The sequence below is a fragment of the Typopeltis vanoorti genome, chromosome 1 (assembly GCF_054136105.1).
Source record: "Typopeltis vanoorti isolate ZY-2024b chromosome 1, IOZ_Tvanoo_1.0, whole genome shotgun sequence".
NCBI lineage: Eukaryota > Metazoa > Arthropoda > Arachnida > Uropygi > Thelyphonidae > Typopeltis > Typopeltis vanoorti.
This window is the reverse complement of record NC_143549.1, coordinates 81,719,490-81,741,731: the sequence shown is the minus strand read 5'-3', so window position 1 is coordinate 81,741,731 and position 22,242 is coordinate 81,719,490. Positions and strand designations below refer to the sequence as shown.

General features: G+C 36.0%; 1 protein-coding gene across 1 annotated transcript in view; it reads left to right on the top strand.

Annotated features, from left to right (window-relative positions):
* The window catches only part of LOC150110136 (ninjurin-2-like), an 84,992-nt gene that overhangs the window by 42,316 nt on the left and 20,434 nt on the right, over positions 1-22,242 (top strand). Inside the window, exon 2 of the mRNA XM_090391673.1 lies at positions 13,852-14,046. Within this exon, the coding sequence (XP_090247799.1) occupies positions 13,852-14,046 (195 nt within the window). The remainder of the gene's footprint in view (positions 1-13,851; positions 14,047-22,242) is intronic.

Sequence of the window (22,242 nt, the reverse complement as noted above, 5' to 3'; positions counted from 1 at the left end):
TACACGTTTGAGTTGCTGTTGGCACTTTTTTAATTGTTACTTTTTCAGCATAAGAGGATCGTAGAACACGTGTAATGGTGGCTGGCTTTCTTTTTGCATCCTGATATGTTTTGTTCTGTTTTTATATCTCTTTTTCATCTTTCCATTTCCGACATGCACGGGAGTATGCTGGATGATCTCCCTGACAGTTGAACACATTTAGCTTTTTTTTTCACAACAAGATTTATTTTCATGTTCTTTACTACCACATCGAGCACAGGTAGTAGAACCACGGCAGGCAGTTTGGGCATGTCCATATCCTTGACATTTAAAGCATCTCAGCGGGTTAGGGATGTACATTCTAACAGGACAGCTAAAATGCCCTACTTTTACAGATGTCGGAGGCCTAGGTGTATCAAAAGTAAGGATGATGTTCTTGGTTGAGACCAGGCGACCATCCCTGCGTATCAGGATGCGCCTCACACCCGTCACTCCTTGATCTTTAAGCTCTGAACATATCTCCTCATCAGGAACCTCAAGGAGATCCCATTCTGATATCACTACTCTACTGGAATTGAGTGTTCTGTGAGGTGTTACTGCAATTTGTATTCCACCCAATGTCGTTGCTGTCAGTAGTTTCTCGGAATGTTGTTTGCACATTGTTTCCACGAGGATATCACCAGAACGCAATTTCTTGACAGTTTTGGGAGATCCTGCCAGTCCATCTGAACCTTTTTGGATAAAGAAGGGTGGCATTTTCCCAATTAGTTTTTCACCTGTTTCATGAATGATTAAAAAGGTTGGTACATTTTTGTTAGTATCCGATATCTTTTGTTTCTTACTTCTGTTTCCATATGCTGTGTCTATATTATCAGTACTTGATTGGGACTTTGTTAGGGTCACTGAAACATTTGAGGATGAAGAATTCATATTTAAGGAAATTTTTAATTCGGTCCCAGAGCTCCTCACCCACCACGGAGCCACACATGGATGCCCACTACCCGGCAAGCAAAGAATGCGCTCAGGAGTGGAACGCCAGGGCTACCCTGGACGCTATACCGGCACTGCAGCAGGTCTAGGATCCCGACCCCGGATCATTGGGTGAGAGACTTACTGCAACACCGTTGACCCTTGCAGGCAAGCCCACTAGCCGATTGATCCTGGCTGGGGTATCCAGGACCACCCGTCTTGCCGAAGCAGAGACCAAAGTAGTGCAAGATTACCAGGATTCCCCCTTTCTGGATGTCCACGGGTCGCACCGCACGGCAAACATGGCGGCAGGGCGTTGGATCCCAGTGATGGTGGTCTGGAAAAAAAGATAGTGAAAAAGACTCAGGAGAAGTAGAGCAAAGAATACGGGAAGAGAAGCAAAGAAAAAGAGGAAGAATGAAAAGGGCCAGTACCATCACTGGGAGGTCCCCTCCACTACGAACAGGTGCCCCACATGGAGGGGTGCAGATAGTTATAAGGACTTAAAACAGCTTGGGCTTACGCAAAAGGATATAAAAGTTCTTTCCTTGAGGGCCCTACAGGGCACACTAGTGGCATGGCGTTGCCATCAGAGAATGACTACAATGATAACTAGAACAGGCATAGGGTAAAACACTTGTAAAGGCTTAGGCCTATATCAAGTCTGGACAAGATGTCTGGATGTGATGTAAGGGTAGTACTACCCATAACCAGTACAAAGATTAATAAAAAAAATAAATAAATAAAAAAAAATATATATATATATATATAATGTTACAAATGTTGGGGAAAGAAAACCCAGCAATGTAGAAGAAATCGATATATTATAAGAAACATTCTGTTTCAAATATGATACTTCAATCAGCAAAAATGGATTCACTGCCACAAGGATGATTTCCCTCCAGCATATATATATATATATATATATATATATATATATATATATATATATATATATATATATATATATATATATATATATATATATATATATATATATATATATATATATATATTGCATTCTAATAATAGTGTACTCAGAGAGAGGGAGAACACGGAAATAAATATTTACGACATTCACATGACCATGTTTATGATCCACACGAGAATAATGTTTCGCAGTAATAGATGTTACGCAAAACGATTCTTAACTCTCCTTTCATAAATACAGAAAGCAATCTAAATTCGGAATCAGATACTTAAAGTGATTGTAAATTTTAAATATTAACTTACTTCATAGAAACGTGTTCGCCTGAATGCGTCACCCGTATGAAGTCAATAATATGTTCATATCGATTAGCGATAGTATGCAAGCAAACTAACGTGAAATACTGTATTTGGGTGAGTTACCCAGTCAGCATCATGGCCTTTACTAAATTTCAGTGCTTTGCTGGCTTTAAAGCTGTAACTTTGTGCAATGCTAACTATTAAAATGAGAAACTCTTTTTTTATGTAATTTCAGTTCAGATCTGTGAACTGAGGTAACGATATCGTACTTATTGAAAACAGAATCATTTCCCAATTCAATTTTTAGCTATTTATTAACTCAGCAGACTTTAATGTTTTCCAGATGTGCGGAGTATTGTTTAAAAACTCTTAAAGACTTTCTGATGTTAATCTAGAGGGCTTAAGAATAGTGAACGTTACTGCTCGTCCTGATTATTAAAAATGATATCCTCATGTTTAGAATCTGTTTAACAGTATTAATGACATTATCATAAAATGAGTCCAGAAGTTTCGATATGTAATTTTTTTATGTTTAGGTAAATAATTTATAACACTTTATAAGCTAATCTATCATGCATATCATTTTAATGTTAAAAAAAAAGTCAGACGAATCAGTGTTCTTTATTTTCTATCATCCAAAGAGAATACACAGTATTCCAAATAAATTTATTTTCTTCCTTTGTGTGTGTGTGTGTGTGTGTGTGTGTGTGTGTGTGTGTGTGTGTGTGTGTGTGTGTGTGTGTGTGTGTGTGTGTGTGTGTGTGTGTGTGTGTGTGTGTGTGTGTGTGTGTGTGTGTGTGTGTGTCTTCCTGTTTGATACCCCTCATCTTTTCCCGATATCCATATTTGTTCCCATCCGGTTCTGCAAGACAATCGGTAACAGCAATTCCCTTAAGTTGGATTCTATAACATAATAAGAAAGGAACATCATGGGAAGAGTTAGCTAATCTCATGTGGAAATGGAAGACAAAAACACAACTAACTTCAAATTTTCATCAAAATCATTTCATCAAAAATCAGAAAATTTGTCTTCATTGCATTATGCAGTTTGATTTTTTTTTGTCAGTTTATTTATCACCATTTTTCTGTTGCGCACGTTCGAATAGGTTTAAACCTTCTGTGATCAAAAGCTTAATTTAACGAAACTTCCTTGGCCTAAAGCAAGATGATGATATTCTACTCATACTATCTTCGGATCTAATCAGAAAGTATCAAAAATATTCCTGATTAGATCCAGAGAAGAATTCTTTCTAATTCTGTTTCTTTGATCTTGCAAGAGCCCTCGTAAAATTACGAGAGCATACGGAGTGTATACATAGCCATAAGTAACATTTGTATTGCCTTAGAAAACATGATCATTGAGGCGTCCGTATATCTCCCTTTATTTCGTGCTTTTTTATATCTTCAGTTTGCCTTAGAGGCCTAAGAAAAACGAACAAGTCATATAAGTCGTAAGCTCGCTGCAGATTGAAGATGAAAATCTGTTCTGAGGAGAAGTACTTGAATGGCTTCTTTGTCATATTTGAAGAAGGAAGGCGGGGGGGGGGGGCTTTGTAAAAGGCTTCTTAAGCAGTATATTGATTTCTTACTGCAAACGTCGGTAGGTCTGCATTAATAAAAATGTGAATATTTTTAAGATATTTATCTTTATTTTCAATGAAACCTTTTAATCTCTGTCCAACCTAAATAAATTTTACGATGGTGGAGCTAGAACATATAGAATTATTACATCTATAAAAAAAAAAAGTAATGAATTAGTTGACATTTTAATTTATGTGCATATTCCCCAAAGTCAGAAACTCCTATAACACATCACAGACTTTAAACTTTTATAATAAAAAAAAATTGCAACATTCATACGTATATATATATATATATATATATATATATATATATATATATATATATATATATATATATATATATATATATATATATATATATATATATATCCTGTCTTCCCCAAGATCCATTGTTAGGTTCAATAGCCTGTCACGACCAAGTAACTTCGGTTTTTCATAAATCTAATTAATGCTACGATCGATTGCTTCTGTCTCTGTAGTCTGCGTACGTTCTCTCTCCAATCTGTCTTCTTTGTAGGAGGAAAAACCTTTCCAATTATGGAAATAACGGTTTCCGCATCCTAGACAGGACTCGAACTCAGGTCCTTCCAGTCAAGGGAAATGGCTAGACTGTGTGGTGGAGATTCTATGGAATAAACCTATCACACAGTTCTTTAACGTGTTTTAAATGGGGAAAAACAGAAAGGTTTAGGAAATATTAAATATACGAGATGGGATAGATGTAGTATTGTGAGTTATAGTAGAGTAGCATGGTCTAATTATAACTACACTCGTATCACGGTTTATATGCCATATACACTCAAAAAATGAATTAACATTAATAAAACATATTAAATAATATGGCTTCCCATAACAGAAATGAGAGTAAATCCTTTGGATGTATTGAGATTTGGATGATGTAGCAACACTTCACAACATTTTTTTTTTATTACACTCTTCTTATCATGTACTCTTAAGTAAGGTGATCTATCCCCACTAATATTCCTTGGTATTTATCTCATCTCTTAGGCCTGTCGTCTCACTTACTTTGGTGAATCAGAGATTTGATAGTTGGTCTTCTAGAACAGTGGTTCCCAATCTTTTTCCGCTTGTGTACCCCTTTTAAACCTATTTCTATAAATTGTACCCCTTGTTTTTAAATGCTGACACTTTTGTTTAGTGCCTATCTTAAGGTAAAATAGTGGAAATGAGGTTTTTCCGCCATTACTGATTATTTTTCGTGTGTCCCTGAACGGCCCAGCACGTACCCCCCCCCCGCGGGGGTAGTACCACCGGTTGGGAACCGATGTTCTAAAATAATGTAGGAAATACATCGATTAAAGTAAAGGTTTTACTATAAAAAAAAACTAAAGTAAACTAAAAAGGTCCGCGCGGTTAGCCTAGTGGCTTTGTGCTTCGCAATATACCTGGGGAAGGAGTGTCCTAGGTTCGGTTCCCGTCGACGACGTGAGGAGCTTAAGGATCTTTCTCAGCCATAGCCAAGTTAGCGGGTCTTGGGAGTGGATAGCAGGGTTTTTCTCCCCCAGTTTATCCTGGGTTTTATCCCACAAACAGGCCAACCGGATCCATGAACACATAGGATATAGTACAGCAAGGAAGGCAACGGGAAATCACCTTGCTCGTGGTCACTTCCCCAGTATGGTAGCATAGCTGCCCCTTCCATACGTACGGATAGAACTAATCATCATCAAACAAAAAGGGAAAACTTAGTAGTGGCTGCATGCATGTATACCTGAATCTCATAGAAGACCATTTTGTGCCGCAGAGTTTTGATTTAGATCTTCTGTTTATTTAATTTTTTTTTTTTTTCATTTCAGTCATCTGCCCTGAACAATACGCGTTAAACATGGCACTCCGTGTTAACAACTGAAATGTCCTGATGATTTTTACTCAATGGATTTGTTTGTTTTTAATAAAATTTCATCAAATGCGATTTTTTGTCTTTCTTAAGGCAACAAATGTTTGTCACTGACAGACATCGAACACGGATCTCTAATAGAGAATTCCAATTCACAAACATCGCAGTTCTAAGTAGCGCATTGTAGAATCTGATCTGATCCTGTGGCTTCCTCTCTTTGAGAGGGTTGCAGCTGATTACAAGGGAGATAATGACGCAAGGTGGTTTCCGGTCGCCTTCCTTGCCGTATTTCTATGACTGTAGCCTTTGTGTTCACGGGTTCGGTTTGCCTGCTTGCAGGATGAAAAACCCAAGATAAACTGGCGGAAAAAACCCTATTGCCAAGCCCAAGACCGGCTAACTTGGCTATGGCTGAGGAAGATCCTTAAGCTCCTCACGCCGTCGACGGGCATCGAACCCAGGACACTCCTTTCCCACGCATATGGTTGCGAAGGGCAAACCACCAGGCTAATCGCGTGGACTTTTATTTTAGGAATACTTTATATTCTTTATTTATATTTTATTTACTCCCTGGAGACTATTTTTGGAGACAAAGTCTCCAGCATTAGGAGTTTACACGTTATACTGTTCTTAGGAACCAAACCACAAACTTCTCAGAAGAAAAAAAAAATTACTCCGGTCAGTAGCTGAACTTCAATTTTTGCCATCTTCCTCCATAAACAAGTTTTAATGCCTTGAGACTTTGATAATTTTTGTTAGACCTACGCTCTCAAGCCTCCTGCTACCCCTCTTTTGCAGGTTTTATCGAACTGTAGCTAAGTATCTAGTAAAAAAAAAAAAAAAAAAAAAAAAACAGACACGTTGTAAACCAATAGTGAATGATGTACGATTAACTTGTATGACACAAGATGGTAGTTCTTGGAGTGAAACTGGATAATAGGGTTGGTTTATTTTTTATTTCATTAAATAAAGAAATGACTAAAGTCAAGCAAAAATATAATATACAAGCTCTTACTTTATTATTATTTGTAGAACAATTAAATCACTTTGATGAAATTCTCAGTAAATGTTGCTAAACAACATTTATTTAAAAAAAAAAGATTAAAATCCATATTTCAATTATGTCTTAAAACTAAATTTTGATAGAATCCTTCTATTTTTACTGTATTGACCAGTACCAAATAACATATTGGTGGTTAATATAATATAGTTGTCATCACCGATCTAAATAGATGTTAACAAATACAAGCACAGTATCTCGTTGTCATCCTGGAAGCACTTCACAAATCCGTCTCATGGATTTTAATTAATTTTCATACAGATAATTCTTATAAAATATAAACTGCAAGCACAATTGTGGTCTAGACTGGACAGATTTGATTTATAATTCTCCATGGAATGACGTTTAGGATGTAATCGGTAGCTTTTATTGATTGGTTTTAGATAATTAAACATTATATGAATGAAGATCGCTGTATGCAAGTTCAGCGACTCTAACATGGTCGAATTTATTTATCCAATAGGTGATTTTCATTTAATTTCATTTAATTTTGAAGCATTAATGAAACTATGTACTGAAAGATCTTGGCTTTTATTCCTTAAAATGCATCACTTAAGACTAATAAAAATTAGCAGCAGCTTTCGAGTTTTATCCTATTTTTATTCCGCTACTGAACTACATTATGTTTAGTTTAAATGAAATTTGTTATTGAAGATTACTTAGCTAGTTCATGAGATTCGTGATTGTGTTAATGAAAAATTGTTATCTATATACGAGGGCAATTTCAAGAGTTTAGATACTGTGTCCTTTTTGTTGTTGTTGTTGTCATTAATGTTTGACTAGTCTGTTTGACTAGTCAAACATTAATGTTTGACTTGTCACTTTAGCAGAAACCCGTGAAGCCTTTCTGCTGAATGGTTGTTTACCTGAGATTAGATGCTTCGAGTGAAACATGTGGCATCTCATCGTGGAATCAAATGGAACATCCAACATGAATAAGATTCCTCCTTAATTTTTTAGTGTTATTTGGAATAACACGAACACTTGTGTTCCGCGAACTGGTTACAAGTGTTCCGCCGGTGAAAGACGTCACATGACACAGTTCTGAGTATAATTGGCTACTCTGAATAAAAATGTCGAGGGAATTATTTCCGTTATAACAGAACAATTAACAATATATATTGGATACGAAATTCATTTGGCATAGTTAATACATCGAGTTGTGAATTTTCGTTACAATAAGAAAAACAATTAGTTACCTTGTCAACGGATCGTACTCTAAAAATGAAATTCTCTGAAATAACTCTTGAGGAATTTTGGATTTTTGTCCAAGCCGAATGCCCAGCACTCTCCACAAGGGCGCTGAAAATTTTGTTACAGTTTTCAACATCATATTTGTGTGAGCTCGGTTTCTCAATATTAAACCATATAAAAACTAAAAAGCGTGAAAGACTTACTAATATAGACAAAGATATGAGGGTAGCTGTATCATATATTAGACCTGATATTGCGGAAATCTGCAAAAGCCGACAAGCTCAAGTATCGCATTAAAATAAGTTCCATTTTTATAAATGGCAAGTCCATGCATATTTTTATTGTTAGTTTTATGACCTTAATGCTCTTGGTGTTCCCTAAATTTTTCTTATAATCAAAAGTATTCCGTGACATCGAAAGTTAAGAACATTGTTAAGAACTACTGATCTAAATGTTCAGAACAGTAAACATTTAAACAATGTCTTTAAATCAAAGGTAGCAAAAAATTCATTTGACGAAATGTTCAATCCCAAATAATATGCATGAAATTTCCCCCAAAACAACGAATCGATATTGAGTGAATAATTGTTTTTATTGATTACAGTTAAAAGTTTCAATGTTGTTTAATATTTTAATTTTAATAAAAAAAAAACAATTTTCACTATTCTCTTAATCTTTTTATAGATAATAAAACATATGCTCGACCAAGCGATCCTACTCATGTATTATATTTATACGTTGAGACAGCGCTACCTTCCGGCTGTGCATTACATCGAGATTTCCGTAAAGCCCATAAGTCGTGTTTAGATAATAACACCAATGATCAATAACTATTCGATATCGTTTGCATTATTTTTTGTAAATTCTAAATTATACATGAATAAATAAGATGGAGATGAGCGATAATGTCTGAAAATAATATCCAATTATTGAAGGATCGAAAAGAGAGAGAGAGAGAGAGAGAGAGAGAGATCGCCCTTGCCCTCCCTCAAAACTTCATAGTAAAATAATATTGTAAATTTTAAATTAATTTAGAAATTATTATTATTTTTTTTTAATTTCTACTGCAGACCTCACTTGGACTATTGTGTGCAGATCTGGTCTCCTGGTTTCCATTGTGATTCTGATATGGTCGGGGGAGTGCAAAGGAGAGTGTTAAAATTGATATCAGGATTGTGGAATACTGATTATGAAGACAGATTGAGAATTTGTAGGCTGCAGACACCAGCAAACAGGAGAAACAGGGGGGTGATATGATTGAGACTTACAAACTTCTGAAAGGGTTACAGAGGATTTCAAATGATGGAACTTTTCAATTTATGGAGGATGGGTATAGGACATGATGGCATCGCTGGAAGCTGAGAATGAATGCTGTTAACGGGAGTTGGGGCTAGATTTTTCTCTCAGAGGGTGGTGCGTGATTGGAATGGATTGCCATTGGATGTTGTGAGTGCAAGCAGTGTGAATGAATTCAAGAAGTATGACAGCTGGTGCATGTAGTATGTGGCTTCCCTCAATGAGTCCCTGACTCCCTGGAGGTCTCTCTTAATAATAATAATAATAATAATATTTTCCGTTGTGATATCTAATTATCTAATTTTCGTTAGATAAATGCGCAATTTTATCTATTAATCGAGGAAAAATTAATGACACCAGCAGTTTTAATTTTGATCAAGAGAAATATATAAAAGCAATTTCAGCTGACGAACACTATAAATACCAAGGAATATTAGAAGCCAGTGATATTCTTCACTCGAAAGTTAAACAACACGCAGCAGCAGAATATACCAAAATAGTTAGAAATATTCTGAAAACAAAACTAAACGGATTAAACACAATAAGAGCAATGAATTCTAGGGCTATACCAATGATCTGATACACAGCAGGCATAATAGATTGGACAAAAGAAGACCTGGACAAACTGGACCGCAATACTAGAAAATTAATGACTCTTCATCATGTATTACGTCCACGAAGTGATGTTGACTGGTTGTACCTACCAAGGAGAATAGTTGGACGGGTCTGCTGCAAGTGAAACAGACTGTTGAAGAAGAAGAAGAAATTAGTTAAAAAAGTTACATCGACAATAGCTCTGAGCAAATGCTTCAAGCATTTACACAAGAGGGCCTTCTGAAAGCAAAAGAAAACAAATGCAATTACAAAAAGGAACAGCAAAATAACAGATATGTGCGCTGGAAAAGTATACCTTGCATCGATAATTTCTTCGAGATACTGAGGGAAAAGTTGGCATGAACAAGACGTGGCAATAGCTACAATATGGATATATTAAAAAAGAAACAGAAGGATGTATTCAAGCAGCTCAAAAACAGGCATTACAAACTAATGCAAAAAAAAAAAAAATCAACTAACGACTTTTATTCCCTAATATAGGGAGTAGGCGAGGGTAAAAATTATACCAGGGGTAAAAAAAAACTGACAAACCGGTCTCCTGAACACACACGGCTACAGTCATAAATATACACGTACTTACGGCAAGGAAGGCAACGGGAAACCATCTTGCTTCATAATCATCTCCCTGGTATAGTAGCGTATTGCTGCCCAACATAATACTCAGATTTAATAAAACAGAAAAAACGTGAATAGAATCTAATCCAGGGAATTATCATGTTAACTAGTCTGAGACATTAGAATCACATTTAACTTGTAAAATAAAAACAAAGGCATAACATTAACGTTAAAAAAAAAAAAATTCGACCTAAAAAAAAAAAAAAGATTAAAGAGAATAATCATCAGGGAGAGAAAAATTTGCCACAGTTTATTATTATTTATCTACTCCATTAGTACAATATAATTAGTTATTTTGGGGTAGTTGCGTTATCTCTTTTGTGCAGACACCTTTGCTGATGTCATTTTGCAGTTGTGGTGAATAATCTTTACAAAGAAGTTTGCTAAAAGGCAATTAAAATGAAGGTGATGGCAGGAAATGCCTGCAAAAGTATATTAAAAGATGTTATGCGAGAGATGGGACACAACATGCACACAATAGTACTAGCAATATAACTAGGCCAGAACAGATCGATGGATGGCGGCAAGTTGAGAACTGTCTCCGCTATAGTTAGCTACGACAGCATTTCAAACCCTGGATGCTCTTGGAGTTACTAAAAATAACTTAAAGCATTATTCCCTGTCTTGCTTTACTGCAGGTAACCAAAGATAAAATGTTAAAGGAAATATAAAAAAGGGATGAATCATATTGAGTAGTAGTAGTATAATGTGCTTTAAATTCTGATGTAATTTTTATTTGGTTCTCAACCAAATGTGCTCCATTCAAAATTAAATGGATATTGAATACCACATTATTTCTTAGCCGAATAAGAAACTCAAAGATAGAAAATCTAATCTAAGAGTTTCATGTCGAATATAGAAAACTATATAAAGTTCGGCGAGTCCAAGCGTAAGCTAACACCTGGTAGTGCAATGCCAGGGCAACTCGTAGTAAAGGTGGTGCAAGCTCCGATCACTGTCCTTAATATTTTCCCATAATGCAAAACAGGAGATGTGTTTTGCATTATGGGAAAATATTAAGGACAGTGATCGGATCTTTCCCCACCTTTACTACGAGTTGCCCTGGCATTGCACTACCAGGTGTTAGCTTACGCTTGGACTCGCCGAACTTTATATAGTTTTCTATATTCGGCATGAAACTCTTAGATTAGATTTTCTATCTTTGAGTTTCTTATTCGGTTAAGAAATAATGTGGTATTCAATATCCACTTAATTTTGAATAATTTTACTTCGCCGAAGTGATGCCTGTTGGCTCTTATTTCAGTAAATGTACTCCATCTTAAAAGAACGTTTTTTGAAATCATGAAACATCCTTCTGTTTCATGAAAAGGAAAGTTAACAAATAGCATGTGTGTGTGTGTGTGGCCGAGAGAGAGAAGGAGATTATTTAATCGATCAAACTATCAGCAGTCTCCGAATAATTGTAAAGATGGATCCAATGGGTGTGTATCCGTAGTATACTGTGACCTTTAGTTACATACCATTTCACAGTGCTGCCCTCAAAAAATGATGAAATAAAGCTCTTGTAAATCCATTTATTACATGTATTATTGGAGAACAAAATCATTTAAAAAATAATAATTTCCAACAACGTCACTTAAATCATTTAAAAACATTAAACCTTAAGAATGCATTTTACAATCGTACTAAACATTTTTGCACCTTTTGAATAGAAAGAAATCTGCAAGAGCTGGGACGCGTCCTTGAGATGTAGCTCAACTCAATCTTTGGGTGTGCATTCATCTTTTCTAACTGTCTGGTAATTGCCAACTTCTTTCATCTCATAATAACTCCCATTAATCTGTGATCACGAGTAGTGGATGATACACTATTAGTTTAAGAAGTATTTTAGACATCTTTTCATGCAACAAATTCGCTTCTTCCTTGAAGATTTGGGAAATACCGTAATGTCCAGGACAGATGCATTCAAATGTCATTGGTGATATCTAATTTGGAAACTTATGACTCTGCATGGTAACTATGGATCATAACTTCCGACACATTTTCATGAGAATGAGCTGGGATGTTTATTTCCTCCTCATCCCCTTTCCCCTCCCCCAAAAAAGTAGTTTGTGCTATGGAGATAATTGCATCTACTAACCAAATACGAGATGTTTTTTTTCTTCTCAAAAAAAATGGTATTACTTTAGGGAAATGCTCTTTAGGGACACTCTCACCAATGTAAGAAATTATCTATATAAATTGAAGATGTCAAATTTGTTTATCTTGAATCTTCTCTGCTTCATTTCTTATGTTAATTCATTTCTTCTGTTATTACTGTATACTTTATACTTTATCATCTACTTTGAGAGCTATTGACTTAAACCACAAACCTCATTCTTGTGTATTATTTTTTATTATTTTACATAAATTTATGACACTTCTGTCTATGAAAGATTACAAACTTATCATTTGTAAACGCTGCTCTTGAGACCAAACATGGTAATTTTCTTTTTCGATTCACCTCAGATCTCCAATAAAAAAAGGCGATGTCATGTTGCGATAAAAACCACCTGTCACTTAAAGAGATTCGCAAGCATCTGCAACACAACAGTATTCAAATCCATAGACAAAGGCGTGTGCCCACTCAATCTGTCAAGCCAGTTATGAAGATGATCCCCCCCCCGTATAATTAATCCTAAACAGTCTTTCTGATCATAAAAAGTATCCCTGAGAGGGCGAGATGTTTAATGAGTTATTCCCCCACTCTTTATGCATACATTCATGTTCCTAAAAATTCAAAAACAATACCATGCTCACTCTAAGCAAGCAGAACAAAAATGCAGTAGGATTATTTAAGGAATTTTTGTAAAGAAGTAGGATGGTATCCCGTGACCCATCAAGCATTGATTATATATATCCTGGATAGCATTTTTAGATGGTAGATGACTTTCTTCATTCAGTGAGAAATCATTATCCTAAAGACTTGGGAAAATATTTCAAAATATATATTAAAATATATTGTAGAATATTTATAATACGTGCAATACATATTTTAATACATCCTTTTCTATAGCATCTATTGTAATAGAAAAATGCAATGAGCCAATGAAATTAGTGCTTCGTTCCATTTCCTATCACTGTTCCATTCCATTCTCCTCCATGATATTAGTGACTCATTCCACCCAGCCAAAATCAGCATATTCTTATAAGATAACGATGCTTAATGTATCCTTATGTTAAAGGGTAGGCTGGACCTTCCACAATAAGTTAGCAAACTGCAGGAGGTTATGTAATACTGTACTAATACATTAGAAATTTTCTTCCAGTAAAAGGTTCTTTTATGATATCTTGTTATACTTTCTGAAGTATATTTGTAATAACTAAATACGATTGTGGCTTCATTAATACCTTAAACTATTTGATTTTTTTTCTTATATATAATTACAAAATGTTGCAATTTCATTTATATTCTTTCGTAAAAATTCATATTATTTTTCAAAAATACTTCTTAGAGTGCAACTAAATCTCCTGGGTTATTGGATGCAAACGCATATGCCACGAAGAAGACGATTGCCCAAGGACTTCTAGATGTAGCATTATTAACGGCTAATGCTTCCCAGCTTAAATATGTACTGCAAATGGGAAAGGAAGAACATGAATTTTACCATGTTATGATGACTCTAATATCTCTTTCCATTATTCTTCAAGTAAGTTTTTTCCCTAATGCACTCACATTTTGTGATTTTTGCCATGTCATCCATCAACTATTAAATTCATAATTTTATTTATAAATTTAATACATATTTGTATTAAGCTTACAAATCTTGTAATGTTGTTACAGAACATTTATTATTACTACTGCAAGAATAACAAGTTAGTGAACTAGGGTTGTTATTCATATTGAGTACACCATTTCATTTGATATCAACATGTTCTTTTAAAGATATCGATGTTTTTGTTTGTCCAGATGAAAACACCGGAATTTTTCTCTGTAAAACTCTGACCTGGTTGGCCGAGTGGTTAGTGTATACGCTCTCCAGCCAAAAAGGCTACGGATTCGAATCCTGCGTAGGCATGGATGCTTGTGATTGTCTGTGAAAATACTAGTTCTGGTGGTGAGAAGTAGATGGCGTTGGTGTAGATCATGATGGTAGTTGTGATTCGTTTTAGTTAGTGGATTAAGTGGTGGAGATGGAGAGCTGTAGATTAGGTGCCCTGCATCGATGAGTCCTTGGACTCCTTGAAGGTGTCATGTAATAATAATAATAATACAAAGTAAATATCCCAAACAATCCTCATGAAATTCACGATTTTAAATGACTTCAGATTCGTAAATGTTCAGATCACTTGGAACATAAAATAACTAAAAATTCAGCAATATAAATGAAAATTTAAAAATTCAACTAGGCCGTTTATTCCCGTATAGGGAATAGGCAAGGCAGTTTAGCCCTATCAAATTTTGGAGACTGAATGGACAGTTTAATCTCCACTAGTAGCCAACCAGAGATAGCTGTCCCAGGCCTGTCACCAATTAAATCAGTGACAGCCCAGTGAAGAGACGGCTCAACAAGTGCCGCCACCTCGTAGTCCCTAATCCTAACACAATATTTTTTTAATGTCTGAAAGTAGTGTAGGCTCGACGGTCGTTTTTGTTGAGTTTACGAGACGAAAAATGCGAGTTTCCGGGAGAAAAAATCCGTTTGCCCGTGTCATAGATCGACTAACTCGGGAGCTAGCCAAAAAAAAATATTGTTCCTCTTTATCGAGCCTTGATAAAACCCATCTTCACTACTGTGCCCAGATCTAGGCCCTGGGTTTTTTCTTGATAGGGAGGAGGAGGTAGAGAGGATCCAGAGGCGAGTGACCAAGATGATAGCTGGTCTATGGAATGAATCTTATGAGAACAGGTTGAAGATCTGAGGGTTACAGAAATTGATTGATAGGCGGAAAAGTGGTGATATGATTGAGACATTCAAATTATTGAAGGGTTTTTAGAAGATTACTTCAGAGGAAATTTTTCCGAACAGGTCTGGTGATGGGAGAACTAGGAGCCATCCATGGAAACTGAGCAAGAGTGTAGTTAGCAAGGATGTTAGAACTAGGTTTTTTATTTGGAGAAAGGTGAATGAATGGAATAAGCTACCAGAGTTTGTTGTGCCAGGACTGTAAATGAGTTCAAAGCAAAGTATGATAGATACTGTGCGAATGCCGAATATTGTTCTTAATATGATGTTTAGGGCCTCCCTCGATGAGTCTGAGGACTCCTTGAAGTAGCCAATAATAATAATAATAATAATAATAATAATAATAAAACTCGCATCTTATTCAAACAGGCCGTGCCTACAAGGAAGAACCAGGTTCTTTGCAACTTCTGCTAATTTATTCTTCCATCTCTCTCTTTCTCATGCAGATAACATCTCTGTAACAAAATTCAAAGACAATGTTGACCTCATTGTATCATTCTTTTCCTCTAAATCCCGAATAAATAACCAAAGCAAATCACCTCCTACCATATCAAAAACAGTACATTTCCTGCCTTGGGCCTTACATGAGAAAGACATCACAAAACTCTTAGACTAAATACCAAAAGCACTTCTAGACACTTTTCGTAGAGCAGAAAAACGTTGCAAGAATCTTAAATAGACTAGACATCAATAACACTTATAGTCTTCATGATATCCCCTTTCCTAACTGTATAAAATTGTTCTTCAGATCTGACGTCCATCCTATATTGCCTGTACACTTTTGTACAGGCATTACATGACACCTCCAAGGAGTCCAGGGACTCATCGAGGGAGGGCGCTGCTCTCGCTTCGGTCCTCTCAAATAATGACAGAAAATATCAGTGATCATCTTCATCACCACTACCCTTTAAACAGTCGCCGGATTGGATTCTGCCACTTTAGATCTGTAGCAGTTCTCCTAATGCACATCACCACCTATAGAATGCTATGGAATAGTTTAGAAAAAACATGTGCTATTGCACATGACATTTTCTTGAATTTGATCAAGTTTTGCAAGAAGCATGATCCGCAGTTTTATATTACATATTACGAATACTGTGGTCATCTTGGATTTCCAATCCGAAGTGGCATTACTGTGTTTTCCTAGACTGGATTCAAATCCATGTATTTCCAATAAAAGGCATTCTTCATATCAACCAATAAGTATTTTTCTGTTATTTGGAGTTGTAGAATTACTGCCAAACTACGTTGGCACCTGTTAAAAATCTAATTGCAACTGTTTCGAACTATAGTATCGCCACAAAAGGAGAGACGTTTCAGTGTAAGACTTTTGCATTATCTATATTTTTATATTTAAAAACAGCTCTGCGCACTTCTTGGAGAATCACAGCTTAGAACAGGACAAAAATTTTAACTCGAATAAGCAATGGATATTTCTATACCTTAAAGAATTGTTTCAGTGACGCATTTAATGCGAAGGTTTAGATGAGAATACTGTGGGAAAAAAATTAATTTAGGTAATGAAAATTAGAAATTACAATCATCTCACTCTTGGCTTTCTATTTTCGCAAGGCAATACAAGGCACAAGGTCCAGAAAAATTGTAGGCATCGCTTCACAAGAGAAGAAATTAATATTTGATTTCAAGTAGCTACAGGGCAAACAACATTCACAGGATACTTTAACGATCACTACCAAAAAGTCCGCGCGTTAGTCTAGTGGCTTTGCGCTTCCTAACCATATGCCTGGGGAAGAAGTGTCCTAGGTTCGATTCCCGTCACCGAAGTGAGGAGCTTAAGTCATAGACAATTTAGCCGGTCTTGGGCCTGGACAGCAGGGCTTTTTCCCCAGCTTACAATAGCTCGATGAATCCTATCTGCAATGTTTGTAAATGTCCGTGTGTTCTTTTGGCATATTTGCCTATTTTGCAGGATGAAAAACTCGTGTTCCTTGGAGAAAAATCCTTGTGACTTTCGTATGAAACCGACTAACTCGCCCTCACTCGAAAAGCTTTGATAAAAGTTTTTCACGGGATTCGAACTCAGACCTTTCCATTCAACTTGCATCCTTGATACCTTGAAGAAGCCCCGGGATAATTTCAAAATGTAAAATCGAAAAATATGACTTTTTTTGGCCACGGACTGTACTGAAGAATTACAAGGATTATTTAAGTCATTAAAGAAGTTGCCGATAAAAAAAAAAAAAAAAGAAAGAAAGAAAATTTCAAAAAACTGGTTCATGTTTTTGATCTAAAAACTAACATAAGAAGATAACGTCAAACATATATAAAGAGAAAAATTAACGAATAATCATAAAAGTAAGAATAAATTACTGCTGGATTTCTGTTGTGTATATGGACTATTCAGTGCTAACACAGTGCTCGAACCTAATAGCATGTATAAATTCACATGGAGAGTACGCACAGAAATAATAATTTCTGTGCGTACTCTCCTTATTGCTGACAATGATATCTTCAGATCTTTCCAGAATACGAGAATGTATGGGATTTGAAATCAGAAGAGATGCCATCTCATTTTCACTAAAAAATAGCATTATACTTAAAACAAGGATCTGTTATATTCCTGCAATTCCTATATTTAAGTTTAGTAGATCTGGAAAAGGCATATGATAAGATGCCACATTATAAAGTTGATAGTTAACCCGTACAGAGCTAGAAAGTAAGAACAGGTGTTGAATAAACTGGCTGTCTTCATGTAAGAAGAGAAGTTAAACAAGGATGCAAACTTTCCCCTCACCTGTTCAGTATTTATGCTAAGTACATCATGCATGTAGCATGAGCTGAAGATAGGAATTAGGACTGGTGATAGATCGATCACCCGAAGTACCCTGACGATACGCATATGTCATTAAAAAGGAGTACTTCCTTTGTAATGACAAGGAAGAACTAGGACAACCCCTGAGAGATTTATTGAGATCAGGACTTAAACAAACTCAAGAAAGACAAAGATTATGGTCTCGATGGAAATATAGACAGGGAATCTCCTGTGAAACGAGCGTATCTTAACGGAGAAATAATTGAGAAAGCCAGGAAATTCGAGTACTAGGGAATTTCCATTAATGTGAAGAATTGCTGTTCAGAATACATTAGAAGATTAAAAATGGCTAATCTTTAATTTGTCTTTAATTTCGTCATAAACAAAAGTTTGTCGTGAGTAAAAATTCATCGATCACCTAATGATGGAATAGATGAATTTTATTGCTCGGCTTATTGAAGACCTGAAATGGCAAGGGTTCCATATTATTTAAGCTTAGCATATCACAGACATGAAATGCGCTACAAGTTTCTGACTTTTGTAATTGGCATTGCCAAAATAATAATAAAAAAAAAAATTAACATATTTAAGATGTGATCAGATGCATTTAATATTGCTCAGCACGTCCTTCATGCCTTTCTGACTCACTGAATGTATTTTTATTCATTAATCGCGTTTGATTATTTTGTTTGGAGGAGAAACGAGTCTCCAGAATTTAAAAACTAAAATAAACAACTAAACTTATTCCCTCTGTATAAAATTAATTATACTAGTATTTGAGAAAACCCCATAAAAATTCCTCAAATGAATAGAAGACTTAAAATCGTCCTCAGACTTCTTATATGTTTTTCCAACCAAACGCGTCATTTAGTTGTCTAGACCAGTAATGGCGAACATTTTAGGTTCGACGTGTCAAACATTCGGAAAATGCCTAACTTGACTTTACTGGCGTACCTCTATCCCTCCCGAAAAAAAAAAAACGAAAAATTCGTTCGTTTTCATTTGCTTAAAAAAAATAGTCCAATCATGTGTGGTGTTATGTATTATTATTATTATTATTATTATTATTCCTGATACCTCCAAGGAGTCCGAAGACTCATCGCGGGAGGACATCTTCAACTATCTCTACACCTTACCTCTACTACGAATCAACGCCATCTACCGCCCACCTCCAACACCACCACAACTAGTAATTTTTGTCTGTAAATTGCGTGTGTTCTGAAGGGCCGATTTGTATGTATGCGGGATGAAAAACCCGAGTTTCCGGGAGAAAAAACCCTGCTACCTCCGTATGAGATCGGCTAACTCACCATCGATTGAAATCGACCAGATAAAGATTCCTCCCGTCGCGACGAGAATCGAACTTAGGCCTATTCCAATCGAAGGGCTCAATGTACCGTCGTTCTTCCAATTGCGCTACGGAGGCGCTTATATATTGAAACATCAAATAATTACAAAAAAAATAATTAAAATACCAGTAAAACAAGCTCAGACATATGTAAAATAATGATAACGAAAATCAGTGATTTACAATAGCGAAAATGATATGCACACTAATAATTGGCCTTAAAGTAGTGCACTAAAAATTACCTACTTTTAATAGTTATTTTGAATTGAACTGGAAAAAAATATATGGAATACATAGCATTTGATTTGATTAACATCAATTAATGACTTTTTTGTTGTTGTTGTTGCTGGGTCTTAATGGATAAGTCTTAAACTGAAGGTTGGTACTTTTGTGCACACTTCAAGCCCAAGCAGCGCTAACTTCATCTTTCAGTCGGTTTCTTTCCTCCGTTTTAATGCTGTTTAACGCCGAGAATAAGGTCTAGCAAGAGTATGTAGAGGGAAAGATTGTGAGTATAGCCATTGCCAGATTTTTAAGGGAACTAAACGTTTCCGGTATTCGGTTCCAAGCTTTAAAAATTTCTTGTTCGTAATGTCATTCTTCATTCTGCAGGCGATTTCTTTCCAGATCTGTAAGTTGATTCCTCACTTCGACAAACATTTGAGTTCAGATTTTGGCCTGGAACTCTGCTAACTGCAGCTCTAATCCTTCAATCTATAGCCATTAGAACAGGGGTGGCTCGTGCATAGGCACTGCGGAACTGCAGCACCCCCAATTTTTCTTGATATATAAATATATTTATTAATTTATTTATATTTGCTTGTAATATTTAATTTTATCATCAACAATCCTCTTATTTTGTAAAAAATAATCACTTAGGAGGGCGAAGTCATCTCACTATGACTATTAGCTATTAGCGTAATGCAGCACTGTCCGTCGCGCAGTTCCACTGTTGTTTATATGCAGTTTGCACCAGTAGTAGAGTGTTCATAGTGCTTATCATGTTTACTCCATCTCTTTAAATATTTGGACATTACAATTAAAGGATTTAATTGTAATGTCCAAAAATTGTTAAAGGAATGAATTTTACTTTTAAGTAATTTTGAATTATACTAAAAAAAATCAGCTAACGCCTTTTATTCTCTTATATGGAGTAGGTGAAGCCTTTATACACTATCTAGCTTTTGGAGACTGAGTGGGCAGTTCAATCTCCACCGGTAGCCAATCAGAGATAGCATCCACTGATGAAGAGGCTGGAAAACAAGTGCTGCCATCTCTTGGTACCTAACCCTAACAAGATATGTCACTGTCTGAAATAATGTTGGTACTACGGTCGATTTTCTTGAGTTTATGGGATGAAAAAACCCATGTTTCTGGGAGAAAAAACCCTCCTGCCCATGCCAAAGATCGACTACTAACTCGGGAACTGGTCGAAGAAAGGCTTAGAAAAAATTCCTCCAGTTGGTGACTAGACTTGAACTTAACTCAAACTTCGAGCGACCAAGCGCAGAGGATGCAAGCGCCACTTCCACTGAGCTACACAGGCCTAAACTATCTAATTTTATCAATAATAAACAATATTTTTTCATGTTTAATTTTTTTTAATTTTTACCATAATTTTGATATTTTATCCAAACACGTATACTTACAGTGTGTATGTATATTTCGAAAGTTGCAGCACCCCACGATTTCAAGCCACAAACCACCACTGCATTAGAAATTATTTAATTCCATAGTAGTGTTTACTACTACATCTACCAGATACTTAATTATTTTAAATGTCCGTTCTAAATTGATTAAACCTTCCGCCAAACTGATCATTGAAATTTATTATTGTCAGGTGTTGGCAACACCGCGGCGTCAATGTCACCTGAAACATCATGGGTCACTGTTGATAGGCTCACCATTACTAGTCTACTCTCTCTTCTCTTCTCTCCCATAGTCCTAAATGGACCGTTGGGTCATTCATGGACGGTAGGTGATATTCTTTGTTAGCCTCCTCCAATCATGGAAACTCCATGATGCTATTTCTTCAATGTTGTATTATATACATAAGTGCACCCTGTGTCCAAAAAGAAACCGAACTTTTCGAAAATAGAAGAAACTAGTGGTGCCACCTGTTGTATCTTTTTGTGGTCAAAAGCGGCAACCTTCATTAGTGTTGTATCAACTGTTTATGACATTTGTCGCTTACGGCATGACATTTGTCGTCATGCCGTAAGCGACGGATTCTCGCAATCAATCGCTGCAAAACTTCGAGATAAAACTCATCATTGACCGTTTGACCAGGTGGAATGAATTCTTTGTGGATAATGCCCTTGGAATCGTAGAAACAAATCAGCATTGTCTTACCTTTGACTTCTCCAAGTGACTTTTTTTCGGATGCTCCTCTTCTGGTGGTCTCCACTCAGCACTCTGTTTGGGGCTCATACTCAAAACACCACGTTTCATCACCAGTAACGATCATTTTAAGGACGTTTGAGTCCTTACGAGTGGTTTTAATGAGGTCCTTACAGTTTCAATTTGTTCAATTTGATACATTTTTTGGTCATCAGTCAACATGCAGAACAAATCACGAATTCAATTTACGAAGCCAAACTTTCAGTCAAAAGTTTCCAGTATTCGGTTCTAAGCTTTCAAAATTTCTTGTTAGTAATGTCATTCTTCATTCTGCAGGCAATTTCTTTCCAGATCTGTAAGTTGATTCCTCACTTCTACAAACATTTGAGTCCAGATTCTGGCCTGGAACTCTGCTAACTGCAGCTCTAATCCTTCCATCTGTAGCCATTAGAAATTATTTAATTCCATACTAGTGTTT